This window comes from Brassica napus, chromosome C2 (genome assembly GCF_020379485.1).
Source record: "Brassica napus cultivar Da-Ae chromosome C2, Da-Ae, whole genome shotgun sequence".
NCBI lineage: Eukaryota > Viridiplantae > Streptophyta > Magnoliopsida > Brassicales > Brassicaceae > Brassica > Brassica napus.
In genome coordinates this window covers 21592926-21617623 of record NC_063445.1, presented here as the reverse complement: position 1 = coordinate 21617623, position 24698 = coordinate 21592926, and the positions used below count along the sequence as shown (strand labels likewise).

At 37.7% G+C, this 24698-nt stretch overlaps 3 protein-coding genes and 1 non-coding gene across 5 annotated transcripts; 3 read left to right on the top strand and 1 right to left on the bottom strand.

The window, feature by feature from the left end:
* Window positions 1-3874: 3874 nt before the first annotated feature.
* Window positions 3875-5048, top strand: LOC106362192 (MLP-like protein 43). The gene is made up of 2 exons (XM_013802033.3): window positions 3875-4264; window positions 4659-5048. The coding sequence occupies exons 1-2, from the start codon at window positions 4066-4068 to the stop codon at window positions 4934-4936; spliced, it is 477 nt and encodes a 158-aa protein (XP_013657487.1). The 5' UTR covers window positions 3875-4065; the 3' UTR covers window positions 4937-5048.
* Window positions 5049-7860: 2812 nt separating this feature from the next.
* On the top strand, window positions 7861-10482 carry LOC106415995 (MLP-like protein 31). 2 transcript variants are annotated; one of them, XM_048748417.1, is made up of 3 exons: window positions 7861-8089; window positions 8183-8455; window positions 10250-10482. In XM_048748417.1, the coding sequence occupies exons 1-2, from the start codon at window positions 7918-7920 to the stop codon at window positions 8449-8451; spliced, it is 441 nt and encodes a 146-aa protein (XP_048604374.1). In that variant the 5' UTR covers window positions 7861-7917; the 3' UTR covers window positions 8452-8455; window positions 10250-10482. The 2 variants fall into 2 exon arrangements, with proteins under 2 accessions (XP_048604374.1, XP_013712270.1); XM_013856816.3 differs by lacking the exon at window positions 10250-10482 and having other exon boundaries at window positions 7863-8089; window positions 8183-8563.
* Window positions 10483-19019: 8537 nt separating this feature from the next.
* Window positions 19020-23996, bottom strand: LOC125582242. Its single transcript, XM_048748836.1, has 7 exons — window positions 23877-23996; window positions 23125-23715; window positions 22802-23043; window positions 22334-22693; window positions 22006-22256; window positions 20080-20439; window positions 19020-19210 (listed from the first exon to the last, which is right to left on the bottom strand). Exons 1-7 carry the CDS (start codon window positions 23994-23996, stop codon window positions 19020-19022), a joined length of 2115 nt encoding a protein of 704 aa, XP_048604793.1.
* On the top strand, window positions 23444-23550 carry LOC125582635. The gene has a single exon (XR_007320092.1). It is a non-coding gene; the product is annotated as a small nucleolar RNA R71 (small nucleolar RNA).
* Window positions 23997-24698: the final 702 nt, after the last annotated feature.

The window sequence follows — 24698 nt, the reverse complement described above, 5'->3', positions numbered from 1 at the left end:
ATTAATTACATCTTTCTGACCAATAATATTTAAAATAAATAAAATTATTTATAAAACCAATGTAGTTTGCAATTAATTTTCATCTGAAAGTAAGTATAATTTGCATTGGAATTGTAAAGTGACATTTTTGTATAAAAAAAAAAAAACTAGAATGACATTTATTATGAAACAGAATGAGTATATAAGAAGCTATAAGTATCAGGCGAGAGGTCTTAACTATTTTTTTTCAACTTATCGCTAGCTTAGTTATTTCACCAGCGTTCCTCACCAATTCTATAGAGGCACTTCTTTTTCCTCGTTCTCTTAAGTCCTTGTCTTTCTTTTTTATCATGGGAGTTTGAGCAATTGAGTTCTTGACGGTTTTAAAGTCAGTTGGCGCTGCTGGTGATATTCGAATCTTTGATCTGGTTTTCGGTGGTGTTTTGAACCGGTTCAAATATGGGGTTAGTTGTTCTTTTGGATCTTGTTATGTAGCTTGTTAATCGATGTTTATGAAACCTATTGGATACAGTTCGAGTTTCTTATCTCTCATTATTTAGTTGTCAGTTGTCAGTCAAGTGTGTTTTTGTGTGGGTTAGTGTTGTCTTGTCTTCTTTGGGATTTCAGGAGTATTTGTAAGCCATCTCGACATAACATTATATGGTGGGGCTATGTATTACGGGTCTGGTTTCTTTGTTGCTGTTGTACTTTCTGCTAGTCGTAGCTTTTATACTGGGGGTGCTCCTGCTTCATCTTGCTCTCTGGATCTGTTGGTGACTCGGGTTTGTCAAGGTCTCGTTTGCGGGGTCCGTCTTTTGAATGGTAAGTCGCTGTGGAGCTATCTACTTGCCTTCTCCTTGCCTTTGTGGTGTGTAGTGAGGTTTAAAAAAAAAGTAGTGGTTTGAATCTCCGACTCTTCTCTCGCGAGGAGGTGACCATTCTCTTGCTTATATATGGTTGAGTTTGGGAACATGAGTGTCCGCATGTTTGAGCCGTTAGTCCTTTTTGACGTTGTCAGCTTTTGGAGTCTTAAGACTTGATCTTGTGCTTTCCTCCCTTGAGGATCCGGTTTGTCTTTGCAGATTCTTTTGTTTACGCCGTAATCGGTGAATATGTGGTTCTGACCTGTGGTGGTTTATGTTCTTCTAAAGTTCTGGTTCGTGGGTTCAGCACGTGCTTTTCCAAGGTTTTCAAAATGGGCGCTTGTCCGTCCTCACTATATAGTTCAATTTTAGCGCCCTTGGTTCTTAAGTGTTTCAAGTACATTCTCCTTTGATTTTAGATATGTTTACTCTAGGATAATGGGTATATCTTTGGCATTATATTTAACTTTCTTTCTTATTATCTCTGGAATGTTCGATTTAATGATATCGCCGGCTTTAGTCTTTGAAAGGGTTGTGATCCTTGTCGACTTTGTGTTGTAACGGTGATTTTAAACGTTTTAATAAATTTAAAGATGATTAAAAAAAAGATCCAGGATTTTTTTTCATAGCTTCAAGTTTTAATCATGTACCATCCAAAATATATACAAAAAACTATATTTCAAATAATTTGAATAATTCGACACTGTAAAAGTGTAACATGGTTGATTTTTAACTGATATTTATATATAAGGTGCCTCTGCGAGTATTTATACAAGAAATATTACTATTGGATCTGCTTGTTAGTTGAACAATTACAATATCTTAATCACTAAGATGAGTCCGGTAGGCCAATAATATCATTAAGTTACTTGTATGTATAAAAGATAGTCAATTTTTTTTTTGTGAGTATATACACTAACATATATTCCATCTGTTTCATTATAATTATCGTTTTAGACTTGTGCACACACAGGGGCGGCAGAGGCAGCATATGAAGAGTGGAGCTAACTGACCCCACTATTTCTTAAAACTTTTTTGGTTTTGTTAAACCAAAATTATTTTGACCCTATTTAAAAATAAATTTTGATCCCATAAATACAAAATATTTCTGGTTCCACCACTGTGCACATATATTAAAAAAATATTTAATTTTGTATATTTATTAAATAAAAACATTATTACCAATACACCTAAATACGTTGTAACTTTTAACCAAAAGTAAAATAGATTAGAATATAAAGTTAATAAATTTTACATTGAAATTATAAAATGACACTTATTATGAAACGAAAATTTTACTCTACAACGATAACTAAACTGAAACAAAAATACGGTAAGTATTTAAGGTTTATACATAAAAATGTTTAACTAAAGACTTTATTTAATATTTAATGATATGTACTTTCGCATTATTGGGAGACAATTAACGCGTTATAATTGGCATGCATGCCACAAGATTTCCTAATGTCTATACTTATTGGCTCTTCCAAAACATCAATGCCTTTCGGCTTTTGCAACCAAAGTGAAGTTGTTAGGGGTCCCACTACCTGCGTTTGCTTTCTTTAGCCGACATTGATCCGGTTTATTATTTCACTTCGGTTTACTATTTTCCCCCGGTTCTGTTGAATAATTTCTTTCTTCCCGGTCCAGCGAATTGGTTCGTTGAAGAATCCAAGACAGGAACATAAAAGTACAGGTTCTCTTGAAAGATTACAAGCGACTTGTTGGTTCCATACTTAATACATTGAAGATAAAATGACCACAATGGTAACTAGTTAAGTCGGCTGATTAATGAGCTCAGTGAAGCCCATTGGTTCTCTGAACCAAGAATATGGCAGTAGCTCCACAACTACTGAATCAAGAATATGGTAGTAGATCTTTTCAGAAAAAAAAAAAAAAGAATATGGCAGTAGAACCTGTGGGTTCAAAATATAATACGTAGTGTTAATGCAATGAATTTCATTTTAAAATATGTTATGTCGTTTTATGCTATAAGTGTCATTTTAGAATTAATGTGATTTTAGAATTAATGTGACTTGTAAAAGAAAAATAATAAAAAAACCATTTTGTAAATAATATATATTAGTGCATTAGATTGAAAATGTTTAAATTAAAAAAAGAAACGATAAGAGAATTCTAGAAAAAATAAGAGAGTATAAACAAATGTATTTTATAATACTCTTATCAATTAAATTATTTACATATAAAATATATATTTTAATTATCATCCAACACTTGTGTTAAGAAAATAACAAAGTTGAGAATAACCAATTTATTAAGATATAATGAATTAAAATATAAAAGCCAAAAATCATGCATAAGCTTATATCAGATGATACAAAGCAAGTGAAAGTTAATATGTTTGAGATATTTGATTACAAGATTCACTTCTTTGTATTTTCTGTAATAATTAGATTCCAAAGTTGCTAAACAAAACATAAAACCTAATTTATGTCGTACAAATATGAAATGCGATTTTATTTAGGTTTCTTGTTCATGCTTTTTTTTCTATTTTTTCTTCCTTTGTATTTTAAATGGCTTAAAAGAATTTTGTTATAAATAATAAAATATTTAAGAGAACATGTGTCTCAAGTTATCCAATAATCTTTATATTCTATCAAACTTCTTAATTTTGGGAATGTTATGCGGACTGATCTGTCTCCAAATAATCCAACCCGCATCGGATTCAATCTTAGTTAGGTCCGTGCGGGTTGGCCCGCCGCGGGTTGCGGTTTGTATATATATGTCATGCGGGTTGCGGTCTACCTTGAGTTTCTGTATTAGTTGATCAGTGATTGAACTAGTAATTTAGTGACCCAGAAAATAGTCTCATTTATTTTTTGAAATCAGGTTTTTAAACATCAAAATTTTATTATCATTGTTGTTTTTTTTTTTTTGACAAAGGGCTTATTATCATTGTTGTTGCTATGACTCAAAAGTGAAATTAAAATGGTGTTAGTTTGGCATGTACATTAAATGTCAATGGTTTGGTGTGTTTGTTTCTAATAAATATTTGGACTATACAAATTATTATGATAATGATTTTGAATCCGTGACCACATATGAATTTGGCCACAAAACTATTCATGATATTATTTGAATGGACAAAAAATCTTCATTCTTAAACACTTGCTCACTTATTCCGCTAATAAATAGAGCATGCTAAAATCTCACTCCTCTCCTAAAATCATAACCATCCATTTTCTTAAGATAAGAAAAAAACATGGCAGAACCGTCTTGTTTGCTGGGGAAGCTTGAGATAGAAGTGGAGATCAAAGCTTCGGCTGAAAAGTTCCATCACATGTTCGCCGAGAGACCACACCATATCCCCAAAGCAACTCCGGGCCACATTAAGGGATGTGATCTGCACGAAGGCGAATGGGGCAAAGTCGGCTCAATCATCGTCTGGAACTACGTTCATGGCAAGTCAAATTTATGCACTATTTGATAAAACCATTCGGTTGATTCAAAACTGAAATTAATTAAAACTCATTTTTATGAGATATGCAACGATCACGAAACTGATATTATAGACGGTCACTAAACTATACTAACACTGATTACATTTTTCAATAACAAGAGAATTCCAAACAAGAAAATTAATTTAAAAAAAAAATATTGCCCAAAAATAGAAAAAGAAAATTAATTTTCAGAGCAGAAATTAATCTTGGCATATATATCCACGAGGGGATGACCACTGTAATACCATCATTGGATACAATATACATTCTTATGATATTTTCTTTGAACTACATTCATGTTGATTCTCAAAATCAAATCGGTGTATATAAATAAAATTTGAACTAATTGGTGCAGATGGAGAGCCAAAGGTGGCGAAGGACATAATAGAAGCGGTGGATCAGGAGAAGAACCTGTTCAAGATGAGGGTTATAGAAGGTGATCTCATGAAAGAGTACAAGAACTTTGTGTTGACGATCCAGGCGACCCCTAAGCATGAAGGGTCTGGAAGTATTGTGCACTGGCACATTGAGTATGAGAAAATTAGTGAGGAGGTGGCTCACCCTGAGACTCTTATCCAGCTCCTTACAGAAATGTCTCAAGGGATCGACGAACATCTCTTGACCGAAGAATAGAGGACCCCTCCTCGTATGTGTGTGTGTGTTTGCTCTCGTCTTAAATAAGGATGTTTGCTTAATTATGTATTGGGAATTTAATAAAACAACTATCCGGCCATCCATTTTTTAACTCTCAGCTATTTTATTAACAAGACAACCTCTGAGCTGAAGTCCGTTAGTATAATTAACCCTTTACTTTTAAGAACGTTTAATCCCTAGACAGCTTCCGTCAACAATAAGAAAGTGTTGTTTTATTGTAACAAAACAACATGTTGTCAACATTCTAAAAGTGAAACAATAAGGTGTCTTCTTCAGAAAAAAAAAAACACTTTCAGAAAACAGATTGAATTGCGACAATCATCTTCATAACTAACCTAAGAAAGCAAATCTTTCATTCTAAAATTTAAGACTTGAACGTGAACAAGCATTATCATTGTCATTCCTTAGTTTCTACGAACAAACTTTCAATTTTTTATAAGATCAATAAAACTTTAGAACTTGAATAAGCTGAAAACGAGTTTTAAAACTAAATATTCTCATTTAAAAAACATCTCCTTAAACCATTATCTTTTGTTTTACCAACAATATAGATCAAACTAGCATAATTTTATCATTAAAACAGAGCATCGCATTGTATACCAAAAAAACAGAGCATTGTATACAAAAAAACAGAGCATCATAAAGTGTAACATAGTTCAACCAAAGACAAACGAACATCGTCAAAAGGCATAACTTAAGAAAAGAAACATTTGTATCATTTTCTAAGAAACTATGGAGGATTGTGTTGGTCTTCTTCTACCATAATCTTATGTTTTTTGCTCGGTCTTCCTCGAAGTCTCTTAGGTGGTTTAGACACGGCTTCACGCTTGGATGAGCGTATATTGTGCCCGACTTGTTGTTGTTGACAGTTACTGGATTTTCGAACTCTACCTTGCACCTTCGTTTTTTCATTTAATTGGCATTAAAACAATTGTTTTTGGGTTTAACGTTGCCAATGACGGAAAGTCAAATTTTCTAATAGCTTTTAGTTAAGAAATTATTTCATTATAAAAATACTTAAGGGTTAAAAAACAAATGGGCCTATAGCTGAGGGTTTGTTTCATTAAAATCTCTTATGTATTTGAAATAAATAATGTAGAATAGCATACTACAACAGTTGTGTTAAAAACTATTTTTTGCTATTTGAGAAAATTGTCTTTTTATGTAATATCTGGAAATAAGTAAGTAACACATATTGAAAAAAATGTAGAATAGCAAAAATAAAAAAAAATCTTTCACAAAAAATTTTAAAAATCTAAACTCTCTTTAACATATAATATATTTCATATAAATAAATATTTTAAAATTATTTGCAAAATTGTTATTTCAAAGTAAAAGAAATATTATTACCCCCTGATTTTACATTCTAGATCCGTAAAGTTAACCCTTAAATTCCACCTCTACAATCTAAATTCTAATTAGTACACATTAAACATTAAAAGATCTGTTTTGAAATACAAAAAAAACAACTGAAACTAGTTTTTGATATATTTTGAGGAGACATGATGATTTGTTTTCTTTATAAAAAAAAGACATGAATCATGATGATCTGTTTACAAGTGAGAGGAAAAACCATCATTTATTTGGTAGACAACCATACGTCCTTGTTGCCCTCTAGATCGCAACTGATTTGTTCTGTCATTTTAGGTGCTATCAATTTGTGCGGGTCTACTTTTTCTTCATTCAGAAAAATGTCGCAAAATGAGTGTTAGGAAAACGCTAGACGTTAAAATTGCATGCTGGAGTCTAGACGATCAAATTATACGAAACATCTATTAATTTTTTGGGAACATCAAGTTCGTTATAAAATAAAGAGTGAATGTATGGAATATACCCAATTAAGGTCTAAATTAGATGAATGCCCATAATTATGGATAACCCAAAAAAGTCACTTTTTGACACTGTGCGGATGAAAAATACCCTCATGCTTTATCGAAAACAAGTAACTCTAGATTTATCAGTTAAATATTTACATAGTAGGTAACAATCTACATATCAACTAACATATCAGCTAATAATTTCAGTATCATCTAACAATCTATGTATCAAACAAATGTATCGACTAACAAATCATATATCAGTCAATGAAACTATTAACAATTAATTAGTTATCTATCAAATAGCCCCAAAACTATTTGTTACAGCTAACACTTCATGTATCGATTAATAATCCATTAAAATCTAAATAATAGCATGTAAGTAATAAAATACCTACTAACGTATATATTATCTAAAAGTTGATTATGGGTCGAAATTAGAAACATTGGAATTGGGGTGAGATAATAAGATTAGCATTATGGATGTTAAAAGAATCAGAATAAAAAAATAAAGATTTGTGTTGAATTAGAAGATGATTTGAAGAATCTATACGAGAGATAAAGAAATTTGAACACATAAAAAGGAAAAAGGGAGAGAGATAGAGATAAGGGTATTATAATCATAAAAATATTAAAAAGAAACAAGAATATATGACAAATTATATGGGCTTTTGGGTGCATTCTTACCAGTTACTATAAAATAAAATTCCAACACAGGCCTAGACTTTATAAGAGGCCCAAACTTTGTAGGAGCATCATTCTGCTCAATGCCATTACAAATTTACAATTGTCTATGGTGAGAAAGTTACTCGATCGAATGTTGAACGTTTTATAAGTTAATAATGGTGAGACCTCTTCGGTTGTAGGCTTGTAGAGTAATATAAGCAACAAGCAAGCTCCATCACACTTGTGAGATATATAATTATCCATTGAGAAGGTCTAATATTGAGTGGAGATTCCTGGTGGATCAATTCTCCACATGAGAGTCTTGTATGTGAATACAACAAAAAAACCATTAAATATAAACTAGCGTAAATACTAGGCATGGTACCATATTCCCATATTGATTCTTCCTCCAAAAGACTGCACTTATTATATAAGCAGAGTTAGACTAACATCGAAGATCAACTAACATAAAAAGCGATGGCTCAGTTGGCGAAATCCATGATAGAAGTGGAAATCAAAGTATCAGCTGACAAGATTTTCCAAGCTATTAAGGCTACTTCCCGCAGCGTACCAAAACTATCTCCAGAGAAAATACTTAGCGTGGAGGAGCAAGTCGGTGATTACACCAAGAACTGGACTTTGTCTATCGGTAAAATAAAATAAAATAACTCTCCTCTTATTACAACAATTCCCATATATAACTCTCTGTATCACTCTAATCTGATATGGGTTTCGTTTGCAGATGGAAAAGTGGAGAAGATGAAGGAGAGAGTTGAAATAGACGAGGAGAACAAATCAATGACTGTGTTTGTGTTCGATGGAGATGTAATGGAAAACTACAGTAGCTTCAAATGCAACCTTCAGATTATACCGAAGCTCCATGGAAGAAGTATAGCGAGATGGAGCTGGGAATACGAGAAGCTTAACTCAGATTCTCCAGCTCCTAACAAGTATATGGATTTTGCGGTCTATCTCACTAGAGATATTGAGTCTAATCTTCTGAAAACATAAAGCTGTAAGTTAATATGTATTGATTTGTTTATAACAATGATTTCATCTCTTTATGCCATGTGTGTACGTGCGAAAGTTACATCAATAAAAGTTTGAAGGGGTTGGGTTTCTACTTTGATCAATACTATTAAAAGGGAAGAATTCTTAAAAAATCTACTTAAACAAAAGATTGTTACAATACAAGAAAACACGCCGAATTCCGACGGAAGTTCCGACGGACATCAATGTCGTCGGACATTTGTGACGGATTACTGACCAATTTCCGACCAAATCCAAAAAAATGAAGTCGTCGGAATTTTCCGACGACTTTTCGACGACATTCCGATAAAAAATGTAACTGTTGTAGTCGTCGGAAGTTCGTCGGTATATTCCGACGAATTTCCGACGACATTCCGATTAACAGTAAAGTCGTCGGAATTCCGTCGGTATTTTCCGACGAATTTCCGACGAACCATGTGACCGTTGCCGACAAATATATATGACCGTTGACCATTTCATTAGATTTAATTATTTTATTGGTCTTACCTTATATTTCTCTAACTATATAAATATTTTACAAAATTTAAAGGAACTCATTTATTATTTTCATATAATCTATTTTATAATTACTCTAACAATAATCCCCATGAATATATGACAAATTATTCAAACATGTTTACACATAACGTGACCATTACCACATATAGTTCCAATAATAATATAAAATTTTTAATCGTTTAGTTAGGTTTAATATATGTTGTAAAGGAGAATCATCTGGTATATAACAATTTTTTTTTTATTTTTACGTGAATTAGAAACTAAAAGTCTTAATATCAACTATTCAACTATGAAACATTAATTTAATTAATTACATATAATCAATTATTAAGATTTGATCTTACATTCTTATATATGAACTAAATGATTAATTTTATCATAAAAAATATCAAATGAGTCTAAATGGGTTGGAGATTTAAATGAAATTAGTAAAAAAAAAAAAGACTGGTCTAAATAAAACATGTTTATTTACTTTACAAATTCTAACAATGCATATGATACGTTTTATTGAATTTTCACAAATGTTAAATATCTTACACTTTAAATCAGTAGTTTAGGTTGTTTGGAAAAACATATTCGTCATTATTATTTTTTGCATAATTTTGTTTATAAATAGTAATTTTAGGATATTTGATTATTTAGAAATTAAATATAATTAATATATGTAGGTATATAATTTGTATTTTAAAATTTTAAATATTCATTTAGTTCTCAGTTCGGTTTCTATATTTTTTTTGTTCCAAAGATATATGATATGCTAGGTTATTTATGAAATTTAGATTAATTTTGGTTTTTTTTTCCAATTTGATACGGCTCAGTGTATCCGGGTAAATATACTCAAACCTATACATTATCTTATATAAAAATTATATTAGAAAAAAATATTTAATTTCAAAAATACACCCGCGCTTTCTTAAAAAAACTTAACAACATGGTTTGAGTTTTGTTCTAAGATGTACGGATTTTCGTACCTAAAATTTCCTAATCATTCAAAAAAACAAACAGGAAATGCTATCGAGTTAAGCTTAGCTAACAGTATGAGTGCATCTCTAGTTCCCACTGATTAACTAAAACATGATCCATAAAATGAACAGTAAATAAAATTTGATTTTATTAATACCCAATTCGCCCTAAACAGTTTTTAACTTCTAATAGTAAAATCAATATCCGATAGTGACGATTACCAATTTACCATATATTTTAGAAAAAAAAATTCCACACTCACCTGGTCGATATTATTTGATAATTTCTTTCTTCCCAGCCCAGCCACTTGGTTAGTTGAAGAATCCAAGAGAAGAACAAAAGTACAAGCGACTTGTTTTGGTTCTATAGTGTAAGTGCAATGATGACATCACACTAGTAGCGCATCACACAATAGTAGTGCATCACAGTAGCAGTGCAGAAAATAATTCGAGAGAAAAAACAATTACAAACAAACACTTATGCTTTATTAGAAATTTTCTTTAAACAATCTATTACAAAATTGTTTATTCAGCTTTACACGTCTATTGTTAACATCCTATCACACGCTACCGAAGGATTCCTAATCTACCCAACTTTGTTTCCCCCTTGCCTGATACGTCAGCGACTACTTCAGGATGACCAAGAACACTTCCAAGAGTTTCTCTCTCTCAATAAGGTTAGTCTATGTGTCTTTGTTTCAATACAGACTACCCCTGATGATAGGAGTTTCAAGGCTCCTAATCAAATGTTGTAGAATAAAGGATGTCAAACTAGTTCTAGGTGATTCTAAAGTAAAAGGAATGCAAGACCATGCTTAATCTAAGTGCTATCAATTGGTGAGATGATTATTTTAACTAGAATGCTACTAAATTGCAATAAAGGACAAAGCTTTCTTTCTTATGAGATAAGAGAATTCATGGGCTAAAGGAATTGACTTTGGGTGATCAAGTTTTAATCTAAAGGTGTTAATTTTCAACCAATCTATCTACCTTAAACCTAGAAACCATCTTAAACAAACTCTATCTTTAGATGAATGTTCATTTACTAAGATAACTCAAGCATCAAATCTCTTTGGTTGAATGTTATCTAAGTAATCATTAATTTCAAGTCTACTAGCCATCTTAACACCTTTAACAACAAACCTCTTTGGTAAATAATGTTAAAAGCTTAGGAGAGTTGGTTCAGGCATTTCATCAAACACCTTTTAGGCATGAAATGCCTAGAGCTCAACTTTAGAGAGGCCAACTCTAGAGTTGCATTAAAAGCACTCTACTAGCAAGGAACAAGATGGATCTATACTAAAACACCTTAGATCTAGCTTAATCACCCTTACTCTCCCTAACCCATGAATCCAAAGATGACTACTCACTACTCTTCATGATGAGCCCAAGAATCAATGATGATTTGGTGCTAATCATGATTAGTGATCCCAATAATCAAGCAATCACAAGAGAAAATGATCAAGATAAGATCTTTCACCTAAAAGTTCTTTGTGATTAGAGAGAAAAAACCAGATCCCCTAACTTTAGGATTACAAGAGTATTTATATGTCTTTGGAAAACCTAATGGTTTTCATTAAAAAGTCTTAAAAGCCCTTAAAAACATTAACATTTCGAATAAGATAATGCGTCGATGCGGGTAGAAATGGACGGGCACATCCCGCGTCAGCTAACCCGCGTCGGACCGTCGTCGAGACTTCTCCGTCATGCGCGCGGGTAGGCGATCCCACGTGGCTCCTTCCCGCGTGACTCTATCGATTCCTTCTCTTCGTGACGTGGGTTGAGACGATCGACACCAACCCGCGTCATCCTCCCCGCGTTGGACCTTCGACGATGCTCTTTCTTCGTGCGAGCGGGTGAGTGATCCCGCGCTACTTCACCCGCGTTACTCCTCGACAAACACTTCGGCAATGTGGGTAGGGGAAGATGGGGATCACCCGCGTCGCCTTTCCCCACGTCGGACCGCAATGATTCTTCTAGCCCGTGCGAGCGGGTACTCGACCCCGTGTGATCCTTCCCGCGTGGCTTCTCGAGTTGATCTTTCGGTGACGCGGGTCAGTGGACTCGGGGTGCTGCTACCCGCGTTGATCGCCTTATGATTGACCAATCTCCAATCTCCATTCTTCATCTCTTTTTGGATCACAATGCTTCTAAACACCTCTGATTGCTCCATAGGATACTCATTACCTGATTAAGACATATGAATGCAAAATAGATCCTAAAGATGCTAAACTCCTAATCTATATGATCATTATGTACAAAATGGAAGCTTAAAACAATGCAAATATGCAAGATATCAACTCCCCCAAACTTGTTCTTTACTTTTCCTCAAGTGACTTTGCAAGAACTCATAAGGGAAAGAGGTTTGAAGGTGGGAACTCATAGCCAAAAGTAACACTTCCTAGTACTCAACTTAACATCCTAAGGAAACATAGCAAATAGCATGAGCAACTCCCTTATTATACTCTAGCTTCTCTAGGCCTATCAATACTCCGTATGCCTCTACATAAGTTGCAATACTCATCAACCAACAAGTTCTTTAAACCAGCTCTCACATTGATTCACACACACACACACATGGTGACTTCTCACAAATGGGCACATGATCTCAATCATTTGACTAGGTAAGTATGGTCTAGTATGAATAAAGAGAGAAGGGTTCAAATGTCATCATTCCAAGGTGGCTATCACTCAAAAACAAGGAGCTTGATCATTATGCAAAATTTATCTAAGATTAGAAGCAACTCATGCATACATAGATTCATTCTCAACATACTACCCCCTTTTGTTATAACTAATCTCAAGTTCTACCCCCTTTTTATCATCATCTCAAAATCAAAGCAAACCCCTCACATCACTCACCCAATGAACAACTCTCTTTTTCTTTTGACTCAACTACTAGGGATTTTAATTCACTCTTTACAAACTCTAACTCTTTTTCATTCCCTTCCCCAACTCCTCTTTGATTTTTTTTTTTATTAGGGGGAAGGTTCTTTGTTGCATAATCAAGAGCTTCATATTTTCTTTTTATCCCTAGAGTTTTCATTTCTATTTAATCTCTTTTGCTCATCTCTCTCATCTTTCTCACTCTCCAAAACCCAAGATATTAACATTTAGAACACACAAACCCCTCTCACCATCCCCAAATGCTAGCTCATTTTGCTAGCAAGAGATGAGAACAAATCTATGTCGCCTCCAATACTCTCAAGATTTTGCACATGACAAGCTATCAAAAGAGGCCTCACTCATGCAATTAAATGTTTGGTCTCAAAGAATGGCTAGGGTTGTAGGGTATGGAGTGCCATTTGGGTTAACAAAGATTGGTATATAAAGGAATAAGACAACCCAAATGTGTATGAGATCCATGATCAAGTATGCAAATACCCATATGTAAGAGAGATTAAGTTCATTCAAGCCAAGTTCGGGTTGGAGCTGATCTCAAGAACAATGCCAACATCAAGCAAGCAAACAAGTTTCAAGAAGAGTTTTCAAGGCTCGAAGCGTGCAAGGTTTTCAAGAGATACTTAAGCTACTTGATATGCTTAACTAGGATGTCATTTTGAGTTCTAGACAAGGGTTATTTGCAAGGCATTTTAAATCATTGTTCCCAATGCAAGTGAATGCAACCTATATATTCTAGACTCAATCCTAAAAGTGCAAGTGATGCAACTACATGTTTCTTTTTTTGTGTTTTTTATGCATATATGTATGTACAATGCAAGGCATGAGACTCAAATCATCAAAGAAAACATGATAAAATACTTGATACCTCCCCAAACTTAGTTCACACAGTCTCTGTGTTAGGAAGTTGAAGGAGATATCAAAAAGAGAGATAAATGCAAAGAAAAACTGGTATATACAATGGGAAGTGGTAGAGTACCTCTCTATGAAGCGTGGGAGGAGGCCGCTGCCTCATCCTCGGTGTCAGCTTCCTCATCTGTAGAGGCAAGGGATGGAGATTTGTTTCCTGAGTCGGACTGTTGAGCTGGTGGGTTTCTCTTCTGGCGGAGCAGCTCTTTCTCGGTGGCGGGAAGTCTGAGTGCTAAAGGACCAATTGAAGGCTGAGGCTGGGGGTAAGGAAGTCAAAGTCTGATGATGAACATCCCGCTACAGATCCTCTAGTCAGTATATCAGCTACCTTCTTCATGAACTGAGCTGAAGCTTCTGCTTGCCTCTTCACAGTCTTACTCAACGCCTTACACTTGTCTTTGAGCTTGAAGATTGTTCTGTCCTGAGCCTTGTTCCATCGTTGGAGTTTGCTGATATGCTCATGAGCCTGACGAAAGTGTCCATGGGGAAGAGCTCCCAGATGCTGCTCAAAGTAGTAACGAGGAGGACCATAGAGGAGCTCGGAGTTTAGACCAGAAGCTTCTTCTTGGAACACGCCACATTTATATGCTGTCTTCTTTCTCTTGGGAGATTGTATGGGGGCTAAAGGACCATGGGGACCAAGGAACTGCTCACTCCCAATGTCAAAGCTAATAGCTCCAGGCCTAGTCAAGCTTGTTAGGGCGGTGTTTGGGAGAAGCACTTCAACCTCTCGTGTAGACTGTATGTAAGACTAGACGCAAGTTCCATTGAACCTTCCACTGAAGTACTGAGCTTTATTCAAGTAGCTTCCGTCTAAGAGGGCGGGACCAGTTGGATCATCTTCTAAAAGCAACATTATCGGACAGAAGTCCTTAAAATCTCTTTTTTCTTTTTTTTTTCGTTTTCTGGTTTCTTTTTAAAAAAAAAAAAAAATCAACCAATCGCGGGCCACCACGTGTCGTGGGGTCCGCAAACAGTGCAGAGGACGCAGCAAGGACGTTCCCTATTTAACGACTTCTCTCCCTTGTCCCTTCTTGGTTTTGCCAAATCGTGGTCCCCCCTCCCCCTAAGGACACCAGCAAGGACCTGCAATATTGTTGCTCTAAGGGTATATCCTTGAACCGAAGCAATGGGGTTATCAAACCACTAATGCCAACCTGAGGCTCTGAGTCACTTGTTGTCCAAGCCCATTCCTTGTAGTAGACGAGGCGCTTCACAAAGAATCCCACCATTCCAAAGTTCTTGTAGAAATCAGAATCGACAAAAGGCAACTGAGAAGGATGAGCATAATGCTGAACGGTTTGGTGAAGAAGTTGTAGCTCCTCATCATTAACAGTGCCTAGTTCCTTTCTTGGAAAGATGGTGTGGACAATTAACCGGTGGAGGTAGCACACTTAAGGGTGGTGAATGGAAGCATTCTTGTCATGGCTTGGCTTGCAAGTCTTTCCCGCCAACACCTTCCAAACCATTCTAGCAATGCTCTCCTCTCTAGGGGCATCATATAGGATAGGGATGGATGATTCTTCCAAATCCTGAAGACCAAGGGCTTGTCCAATCTCCTTGAAGGTCATGTTGTAAACCTTCCCATGGATCTTGAACTTGATCTTTCCCCATCCTTGCCTCACATGTTTGGCGGTGTGAAAAGTAGCCACCAATGATGACAAGAACTGACAAGACTCATCTTCGTAGGTAGAATAGGCCATAGTGAAGAAACTTTGCATGTTCATGTGCTCCAACATTTGCTTGATGTCGTCACCTATCTCCAACTCTTCCATGATCTTGATATCTGCAAATCGAGTTGGAGGCCACAATACACCATTCTTCAAATGCCCATATAGCTCATCTTCAGTTGGTGTCTTGGTTCTATCCCTCTCAGTGTCGACCTTCTTCCCCTTAGACATTTTGGCTCGCTTGTGCGGGGCTTGGTCTTCTTCAGTGATGTCTTCATTCTCCTCCTCTTGGGGAAGAGCTACCCCCTTGCCTTTCGGTTCCTTTGACCTTTTGGAATGGGCTGACCTTCTACCACCAGCATCCACACTCTCAGCAGTGGCGACTTGCTTGCCTTCTCTCTTCTTTGCAGCCAATACTTGCTGCCTAGAAGTTCCTCCTGGCGTAGATACTGAGGATAGAGACTTCCCATGTCTAGCATTCTCTTGCCTTGCAAGCTCTTGTTTCTCAGCTTCCCATTTATGTTGGTCCTTTCTCCCCATTTGTACCTAAAAATTTCAAACTTTGGAAAAGGATAAGCAAATGGGAGAAGGAAATTTGACAATGAAAATGTGAATTCAATTCATAATGATTCAGTTATAACAAAACTATCACATTGCACACAAAATGTGATCATAAGCAAAGAGTAAGGCTTAAGCAAAATTTTAGCATAAAATGAGTTCTCCAATTAGTAAGCTATCTAATTAAGGTCTCAAACACCCTAACTAACCAAACCAAACCAAAATCATATGGGAATAAAGCAATTTCGAAAAATCCCCAAATCTCATGAACCCTAATTTTTCAAAGTTCAAATTCAACTCAATTTCACCATAGAATCAACAACCCAACATGATATATAAGCTTTCCCTAGTCTATTTCACAAGTATCAAGCAAGAGAATGATCAAATTTCGAGTTCAAATTTCTAAGGTTCATGTGAACTACGAAATTGAACTTTAGGATACACTACCTTGTTTTGGATGAAAAGAAATGTAGATGTGAAACAAGAAAATAGACTACAGGGGCGAAAGCTTTGATTTAGGAAGAAGAATGGATTGATTTGGTGAAGAATTGAGTGAGATATGGGTGATTTGGTGAGGGAGGTTTTAATGTTTTGTGAAAGTGAGATAAGGAATGGAAGAGAGAGACGTGGGGTAGGGTAGTTTTAGGGGTGAAACGGGTCGGGTTTAGGGTTAGAAACCATACCTGAGCGGGTTAGACCCGAGTGACGTGGGTAGAAGGAAACACTGGGACCCGCGTTGCGCTCCCCGCGTGACAATGTCTTCGATCGTGTTCGTCGTGTGAGCGGGTAGAGCAACCCACGTGACTCCACCCCGCGTCAAGCCATCGACGAAGCGACGCGGGTAAGGCAATCCGCGTGGGTTAACCCGCGTCGGAACGTCGTCTCCGACCAAATTCGTATGAGCGGGTGAAGGAACCCGCGTCGTTCCAACCCGCGCTGAGCCATCGAGGAAGCTACGCGGGTAAGTAACCCGCGTGACGCCTACCCACGTGAGATCTCTATATCCGACCAAGTTCGTACGAGCGGGTAGAGGAACCCGCGTGGCTTCAATCCGCGTGAGATTCAACCCACGTTTAATTTTTTTTTTTAGTATGTACAAGGATAGACATGGGACTTCCTCCCAAGTGAGCTTGTTTTAAGTCACTAGCTTGACTTTGCTTCCTTTTGGCTAGGCGGTGATGGGGTCGGAGAGTGAAACCGAGATTCTTTTCTCCTCTATTGTGGTTCCCATGTAGAGCTTAACTCTTTGTCCATTGACTGTAAAATCTCCACCATTCTTATCCCATAACACAATTGCCCCATATGGCCTAACTTCCTTGATCTTGAAAGGACCGGACCATCTTGACTTGAGTTTCCCGGGAAACAACTTCAGTCTAGAGTTGTAGAGAAGCACTTGATCTCCAGCACTGAACTCTCTCTTCAAGATCTTCTTGTCATGAAAAGTTTTGGTTTTCTCCTTGTAAATCTTTGAGTTCTCAAAAGCATCCAGTCTAATCTCATCAAGCTCATTGAGTTGGAGAAATCTCTTCTCCTTGGCACTCTTGATGTCAAAGTTCAGTAACTTAACAGCCCATAATGCCTTGTATTCAAGCTCAACTGGTAGATGACAAGCCTTTCCATACACAAGGTTGAAAGGCGTGGTTCCTAAAGGGGTTTTGTAAGCTGTCCTATAAGCCCAAAGTGCATCATCTAGCTTGATAGACCAGTCTTTCCTTGTAATCCCCACAGTTTTCTCCAAAATTGACTTTATTTCTCTGTTGGAGATCTCAACTTGACCACTTGTCTGAGGATGGTAGGGAGTTGCAACCTTATGCTTCACACCATTCTTCTTGAGAAGACTTTCAAACAGTTTGTTGATGAAGTGGGAGCCTCCATCACTGATGACAACTCCTGGAACTCCAAACCTTGGAAAGATGGTGCTTTTGAACATCTTGATCACCACTCTAGAATCATTGGTAGGACTTGCTACAGCTTCTACCCACTTGGAGACATAGTCAACAGCTACAAGGATGTATTTGTTCCCAAAAGATGATGGGAATGGTCCCATGAAATCAATACCCCACACATCAAACACCTCCACTTCTAGAATTGGGTTTTGAGGCATCTCATTCCTTTTGGTGATGTTCTCTCTTCTTTGGCATGAATCACACCTAGAGACAAAGTCTTGAGTGTCCTTGAACATATGAGGCCACCAAAACTCAGCTTGTAACACCTTTAAGACAATCTTGAAAGTAGCTAAATGACCTCCATAAGATGATCCATGACAGTGTATGAGAATCCCTTCAACTTCTTCTTCAGCTACTACTCTTCTATAGAGTTGATCTCTACAAAAGATGTAGAGGTAAGGCTCATCCCAATAGTATCTCTTCACATCTTTGTAGAACTTCTTCTTGGCATATCCGTCAAGATCCATTGGCTCTCTTTCACAAGCTAAGTAGTTCACCAGATCAGCATACCAAGGACCTTTCTCTTCAGTTGCCTTCACCTCTTCAAGCTTCTTTCCAGTTTCACAAACCGCTACCACTGCTCCAATTGCCATGATCTGTTCCTCTGGAAGCCCTTCATCAATAGGGATCCCACTATCAATCTTCAGTCTAGACAAGTGATCAGCTACACCATTCTCGACTCCTGGCTTGTCTCTGATCTCAAGGTCAAACTCTTGTAGCAGCAAGATCCACCTCAACAGTCTTGGCTGAGCATCCTTCTTGGCCATGAGATGTCTCAACGCAACATGATCAGTGTAGACTATGACTTTTGACCCAACCAAGTAGCTTCTGAACTTCTCAAAGGCATAGACAATGGCTAGCAGCTCCTTCTCAGTTGTAGCATACTTCATTTGGGCTTCATCAAGAGTTTTACTCTCATAGTAGATCACATGAGTCTTCTTGTCCTTCTTTTGACCAAGAACAGCTCCCACAGTATAGTCACTAGCATCACATATGATTTCAAAGGGGAGATCCCAATCTGGTGGCTGCACAATGGGGGCACTAACCAGCTTATCTTTCAACTTCTTGAATGCTTCCAGACATTCTCAATCAAAGTTGAATGCAGCTTCCTTGCATAAAAGCTTAGTCATTGGCCTTGCTATCATTGAGAAGTCTTGGATGAATCTTCTATAGAATCCAGCATGACCAAGGAAGCTTCTAATGTCTTTAACCGTCTTTGGTGGAGATAATCCAATCATCACTTCGATCTTGGCCTTGTCTACCTCAATCCCCCTTTCTGAAATCTTGTGTCCAAGCACAATCCCTTCCTTAACCATGAAGTGACATTTCTCCCAATTCAGCACAAGATTTTTCTCTTCACATCTCTTGAGGACACTGCTAAGATTGGACAAACAAGCAGAAAACGAAGATCCGTAGACAGAGAAGTCATCCATAAATACCTCCACAACATCCTCTATAAGATTAGAGAAAATTGACATCATGCATCTTAGGAAAGTGGCTGGAGCATTACATAGCCCAAATGGCATCCTTCGATAAGCAAAGGTACCATAAGGGCATGTGAAAGTCGTTTTCTCTTGATCATTTGGATGTATGGAGATTTGGAAGAATCCTGAATACCCATCAAGAAAACAATAATATGGATGATTTGCAAGTCTCTCTAGCATTTGATCAATGAATGGCAATGGAAATGATCTTTTCTAGATGCTGAGTTAAGTTTTCGATAATCTATGCACATCCTATGTCCTGTTATTGTTCTTGTTGGTATTAGTTCATCCTTATCATTTTTTACCACAGTAATTCCTCCCTTCTTTGGGACAACATGCACAGGAGACACCCATTTGCTATCCGAAATAGGATATATTACTCCTGCATCTAAGAGTTTCGGAATCTCTTTCTTAACAACATTTTTTAAGTTGGGATTGAACCTTCTTTGATGTTCTATAGAAGTCATAGATTCATCCTCTAGATGTATCCTATGCATGCATAAAGAAGGTGATATCCCTTTAATATCATCTAGTGAGTAGCCTATTGCCTTTCTATACTTTTTAAGTTCATTCAAAATTTTAGACAATTCATCTTCACTAAGCTCACTACTCACTATGACAGGGTAAGTTTCATTAGGGCCAAGGAAAGCGTACCTTATACCTTGGGGAAGAGGTTTAAGCTCCACTTTTGGTGCCTTGAGTTCACTCCAATCATCCTCTTGGAGGTTCACTTGTTGAGTGGCCGAGGAAGCATGGTGAGCCTCATATGTAAGCTCCTCATTCTGACCTTCACCACTAATCCCCTTGTGAGAATCCAACATTTTCACATAGGCATCACTTTCCTTGTTCTCAATCACTTGGACTTCTCTCTCAATTGTTAAAGCATGTTGTAGAGAGTCTTCAAGTGCCAACTCCTCTAGAAGCTCATCAGCTAGAGCATCCATTTCATCAATGTAGAAAACTTGGTTCTGGATGGTTGGCTTCTTCATCACTTCATTGATGTCAAAGTGGAGAATGTTCCCTTGTCCAAGATGAAGATCAATCTTTCCTTGTCTAACATTCACAATAGCTCCTGCTGTGGCTAAGAATGGTCTTCCAAGGATCAAAGGGTCTTGGGCTTCCTCCCCCATCTCCAACACAACAAAATCAGTAGGGATCTCAAAGTTACCAACCATCAGGGGAAGGTCTTCTAAAATACCAACAGGAATCTTCACTGTGGGAACCGAAATTCGCACTGTCGATTTCCGTTTAAATTAGGAAAGTTAGGAAAACCCTAATTTTCCAAAGGTCCCGGATATCTGTTAAACCACACGCCAAGCAATCAGAACACGAAATTAAAGACGAAAAGAAATAAGAAATCGTAAAAGAGAGCAAAAGGAGTTTTATTACGAATCCGCGTATGAGCGTTACAACAAGGTAGAAGCCTTGGCTACGAGAGTTTTCGGCGAGATTCTTATTTCTAACAACCTAAGACTGCAAAACCTAGTTGAGTCGCAGCTCGAAATAACAAAAACGGAAAGTTGCCTAATTGCTCTAAGTGCTAAGTTTTCTCTGAGAAAGTCTCCCTCCATGCCTCTCGCCTAGGACTCATTATATACTGGCTCCAAAGCCGGTTTACGCTTTTTCCCTTCTGTCCTTAAGCCGCCATAGCATAAAAATGGAGATATTCCATTTTTTCCGATCTTCGCAATTATCTTCAAAATTTCGTATTTATCCGCGGAAACTTGACATTTATCTTTCCTTGCAAACCAAGCGTAAACCGTCATGCGGCTTACGGGCTGTTGGCTAAGAAATCGTAAGTTGGGCCCCGAGTCATGTCTTAGGTCCCTTTGGGCCGTCTTCCGACTCGAAGCGTTTATTACGGCTTCTTTCGATAAAGAACGAACTTTCCGCGGTTTTTACGGTAAAGTTTGATCGATGACTTAGAATGGCGGGGAATCATGAAATAAGTTCGCTACAGTCTTCGGGAGATAGCATCGAAGGGTAGACGAAAACGCATAGACTAATGTCGTATCAACGTTTCGGAAGAGCTCGGTCGCCATTTAGCGACCGAGATTTGGCTCGAGCTCGGTTGCTATGCAACGACCAAGCGGAACACGTGTTCGGTTGCTGCGTAGCGACCCTTTTCGAGCTCTTATCCATGACTCGCGTTTCCTCCGCAAATATTTTCATAAACGAAAATCTATTTCGAAGAAGTATTTGTCGATGAAAGTTTTTACGTTTTTCTTCTTCAGGAATTTGGACGTTAACTTCGTTGTAACCGTTTTCGACCCCAATAACGTAGCGACCGAGCCGTGTACGTGCTTGGTCGTTACGTTGCGACCGAGCTTCGGGGAGAGCTCGATCGCTACGTAGCGACTAGCTTTTGCGCTGGTTGCTATGCGGCAACCTTGTTCGAGTCTTTCTCCGATTTTTCGTGAATCTTCTTTCTCCGCAAGATTCTTCGTAAAAATAAATCTTTTCCTAAGATTTATTTTTCGTAAAAACGTTCATGCCGATTTTACGGACTTTCAGACATTGATTCAGTCGTGACCGATTTTGACCCCAACATTCACTGATCTATCAGCCAACACCAAAGAGAGTTTACACTTCTTGTATTGAGTAAATTCAAGCTTCTTTGCAATAGACAAAGGCATCAAGCTGACACTAGCCCCAAGATCGCACATACACCGTTCAAATACCATGGGTCCTAGAGCACAAGGTAAGGTGAAACATCCTGGATCCACTAGCTTCCTTGGAACATCTAACCTCTGGATAATGGCACTGCACTCGTGGGTAAGGATCATCATGCCCTCCATCTCTTTCTTCTTTGCAGCTACATCATCTTTCAAGAATTTGCTGTATTGAGGAACCAGCATAAAAGCATCAATGATGGGCATTGTGATGGGCATTGTTTCTCAAAAAGTGCCTTGTACTTCTCCAATAGTTGTCTTTTGAATCTCCCAGGGAATGGTAGCTTTGGCTCATAGGGAGGAGGGACAAAAGAGGATTCCTTTATTGGAGTAGCAGTTTCACCATGTTTCACTGTCCTCTTCTCTTCTCCAACCTTTCCTTTACCCTTAGCTTCAACAATCTTTTCTAGAATTTCTTCATCAACCTTCTCATCTACAATCACCACTTCATCATCAATGTTAATAGCCACCTCCCCACCTTGCTTTTCACCATCCTTGGTGAGAATTCTTGGAGATAATTGTTTACCACTCTGTAGGGTGATTGCTTTCATAGTTTCCTTGGGATTTTTCTCTGGCTTTCCAGGTAATGCCCCTTGTTGGCGACTTGGTTGAGAATTCATTGAAGCAAACTGGTTCTCCAAATGTCTGATCTTGTTGTTGAGCTCATTGTAGCTTCCATCAATCTTGGAGTGAATGTTCTTGAACTCATACCCGATTGTCTTCTCATTCTTTGCCTGAAAATCCAAAGGTTTTTTGAACAATGCATCCACACTTGTATCTGAAGCTGGAGCTTGGGAAGAACTTCCTTGAGCCTGAGTAGACTGATTGTTGTTATTGTTGAAACCAGAAGGGGTGTTTTGTCTAGGTTGATAGCTCTCTTGCTGAGTGTTTTGCTTCTGTTGGTATCCTCCTTGCTGGTTGTTAGAGTAGGACCTTTGCTGGTAGTTGTTGTACTGAAAGTTAGGCTCCTTCCTGTACCAAGAACCATTGTTGTTGATGAAGCACAACTCTTCTTGGCCTTCCAAACCATCAACCTCATTGATCTTGGGAGGAACCTCTTGAATAGGACCACCCACAAAGTTCATCTGCTCTTGCCTAGCTTGGTTGGAAAGAAGCAAGTCCATCTTCTCTAGCAAGGACTTGATCTCTTTCTTTGTCTGTTGATCATCACTTATGTTGACCCTATCATGCTCCTCACTGTAGACCGATTCACTCTTAGCGATGTTCTCTACCAGTTCCTCTGCCTCTTCCTCGGTTCTCCCCAAGAAGAAACCATTGCTTGCAGTGTCAAGCCTGTTTATGCACTGTGGTAGAGCTCCTCTGTAGAAGGTGCTAAGAAAACTCTCCTTGCTGAAACCATGATGAGGGCATTGAGACCAATAGCTCTTGAACCTCTCCCATGCTTTACTACAACTCTCTAGACCTTTCTGTTGAAACCCAGAGATTTCGTTCCTGATCTTAGCTGTCCTTGAAGTAGAGAAGAACTTGTCTAGGAAAGCTCTCTTACACTCTTCCCAAGTGGCGACAGTGTCACTAGGAAGAGTCTTCTCCCATTGGTGTGCCTTGTCTCCCAAAGAGAAAGGGAACAGCTTCAACTTGAAGGCATCTTCAGAAACACCATTTGTCTTGGACAAGCCACAATACTTATCAAACTTGTACAAGTGATCAAAAGAGTCTTCAGCAGCAAGACCATGATACTTGTTGTTCTCTATGGTGTTGTGCAGCCCTGACTTGATCTCGAAGTTGTTGTTCTCCACTGGTGGTGCTCTGATTCCTAATCTATGACCATTAATGTGAGGTTGATCATAGGCTCCAATGGCGCGAGCTTGGCGCGGTGGATGTTGTGACTGGCGCTGTGGTCAAAGGTGATCACCTCTTGGATCAATGCCTCCTTGGGCATCACCATCTTGAGGCAGATTCTCCATATCAAACCCCAACCTTTGCAAGTGAGCTTGTTGCTCTACTTTTCTTCTCTGTCTTGCAATCTCCTTCTCAAGTGCTCTAATGTCTTCAACTCTTGGAACTAGGTTTGTTGGACCTCTGCTCCTTGTGTTCATACACCTGAAATCGAAAGGGAGAAAAAAGAAAGAAAAGCAGTAACACAATTAAACAAAAATTGACTTAGTCTCAAGCAAATGACTAAATTCCAATGTCGCAATCAACTTAGAATTTGGCAACGGCGCCAATTTGATGATAGGAGTTTCAAGGCTCCTAATCAAATATTGTAGAATAAAGGATGTCAAACCAGTTCTAAGTGATTCTAAAGCAAAGGGAATGCAAGACCATGCTTAATCTAAGTGCTATCAATTGGTGAGATGATTTTTTTTAACTAGAATGCTACTAAATTGCAATAAATGACAAAGCTTTATTTCTTATGAGATAAGAGAACTCATGGGCTAAAGGAATTGACCTTGGGTGATCAAGTTTCAATCTAAAGGTGTTAACTTTCATCCAATCTATCTACCTTAAACCTAGGCACCATCTTAAATAAACTCTATCTCTAGATGAATGTTCATTTACTAAGATAACTCAAGCATCAAATCTCTTTGGTTGAATGTTATCTAAGTAATCATTAATCTCAAGTCTACTAGCCATCTTAACACCTTTA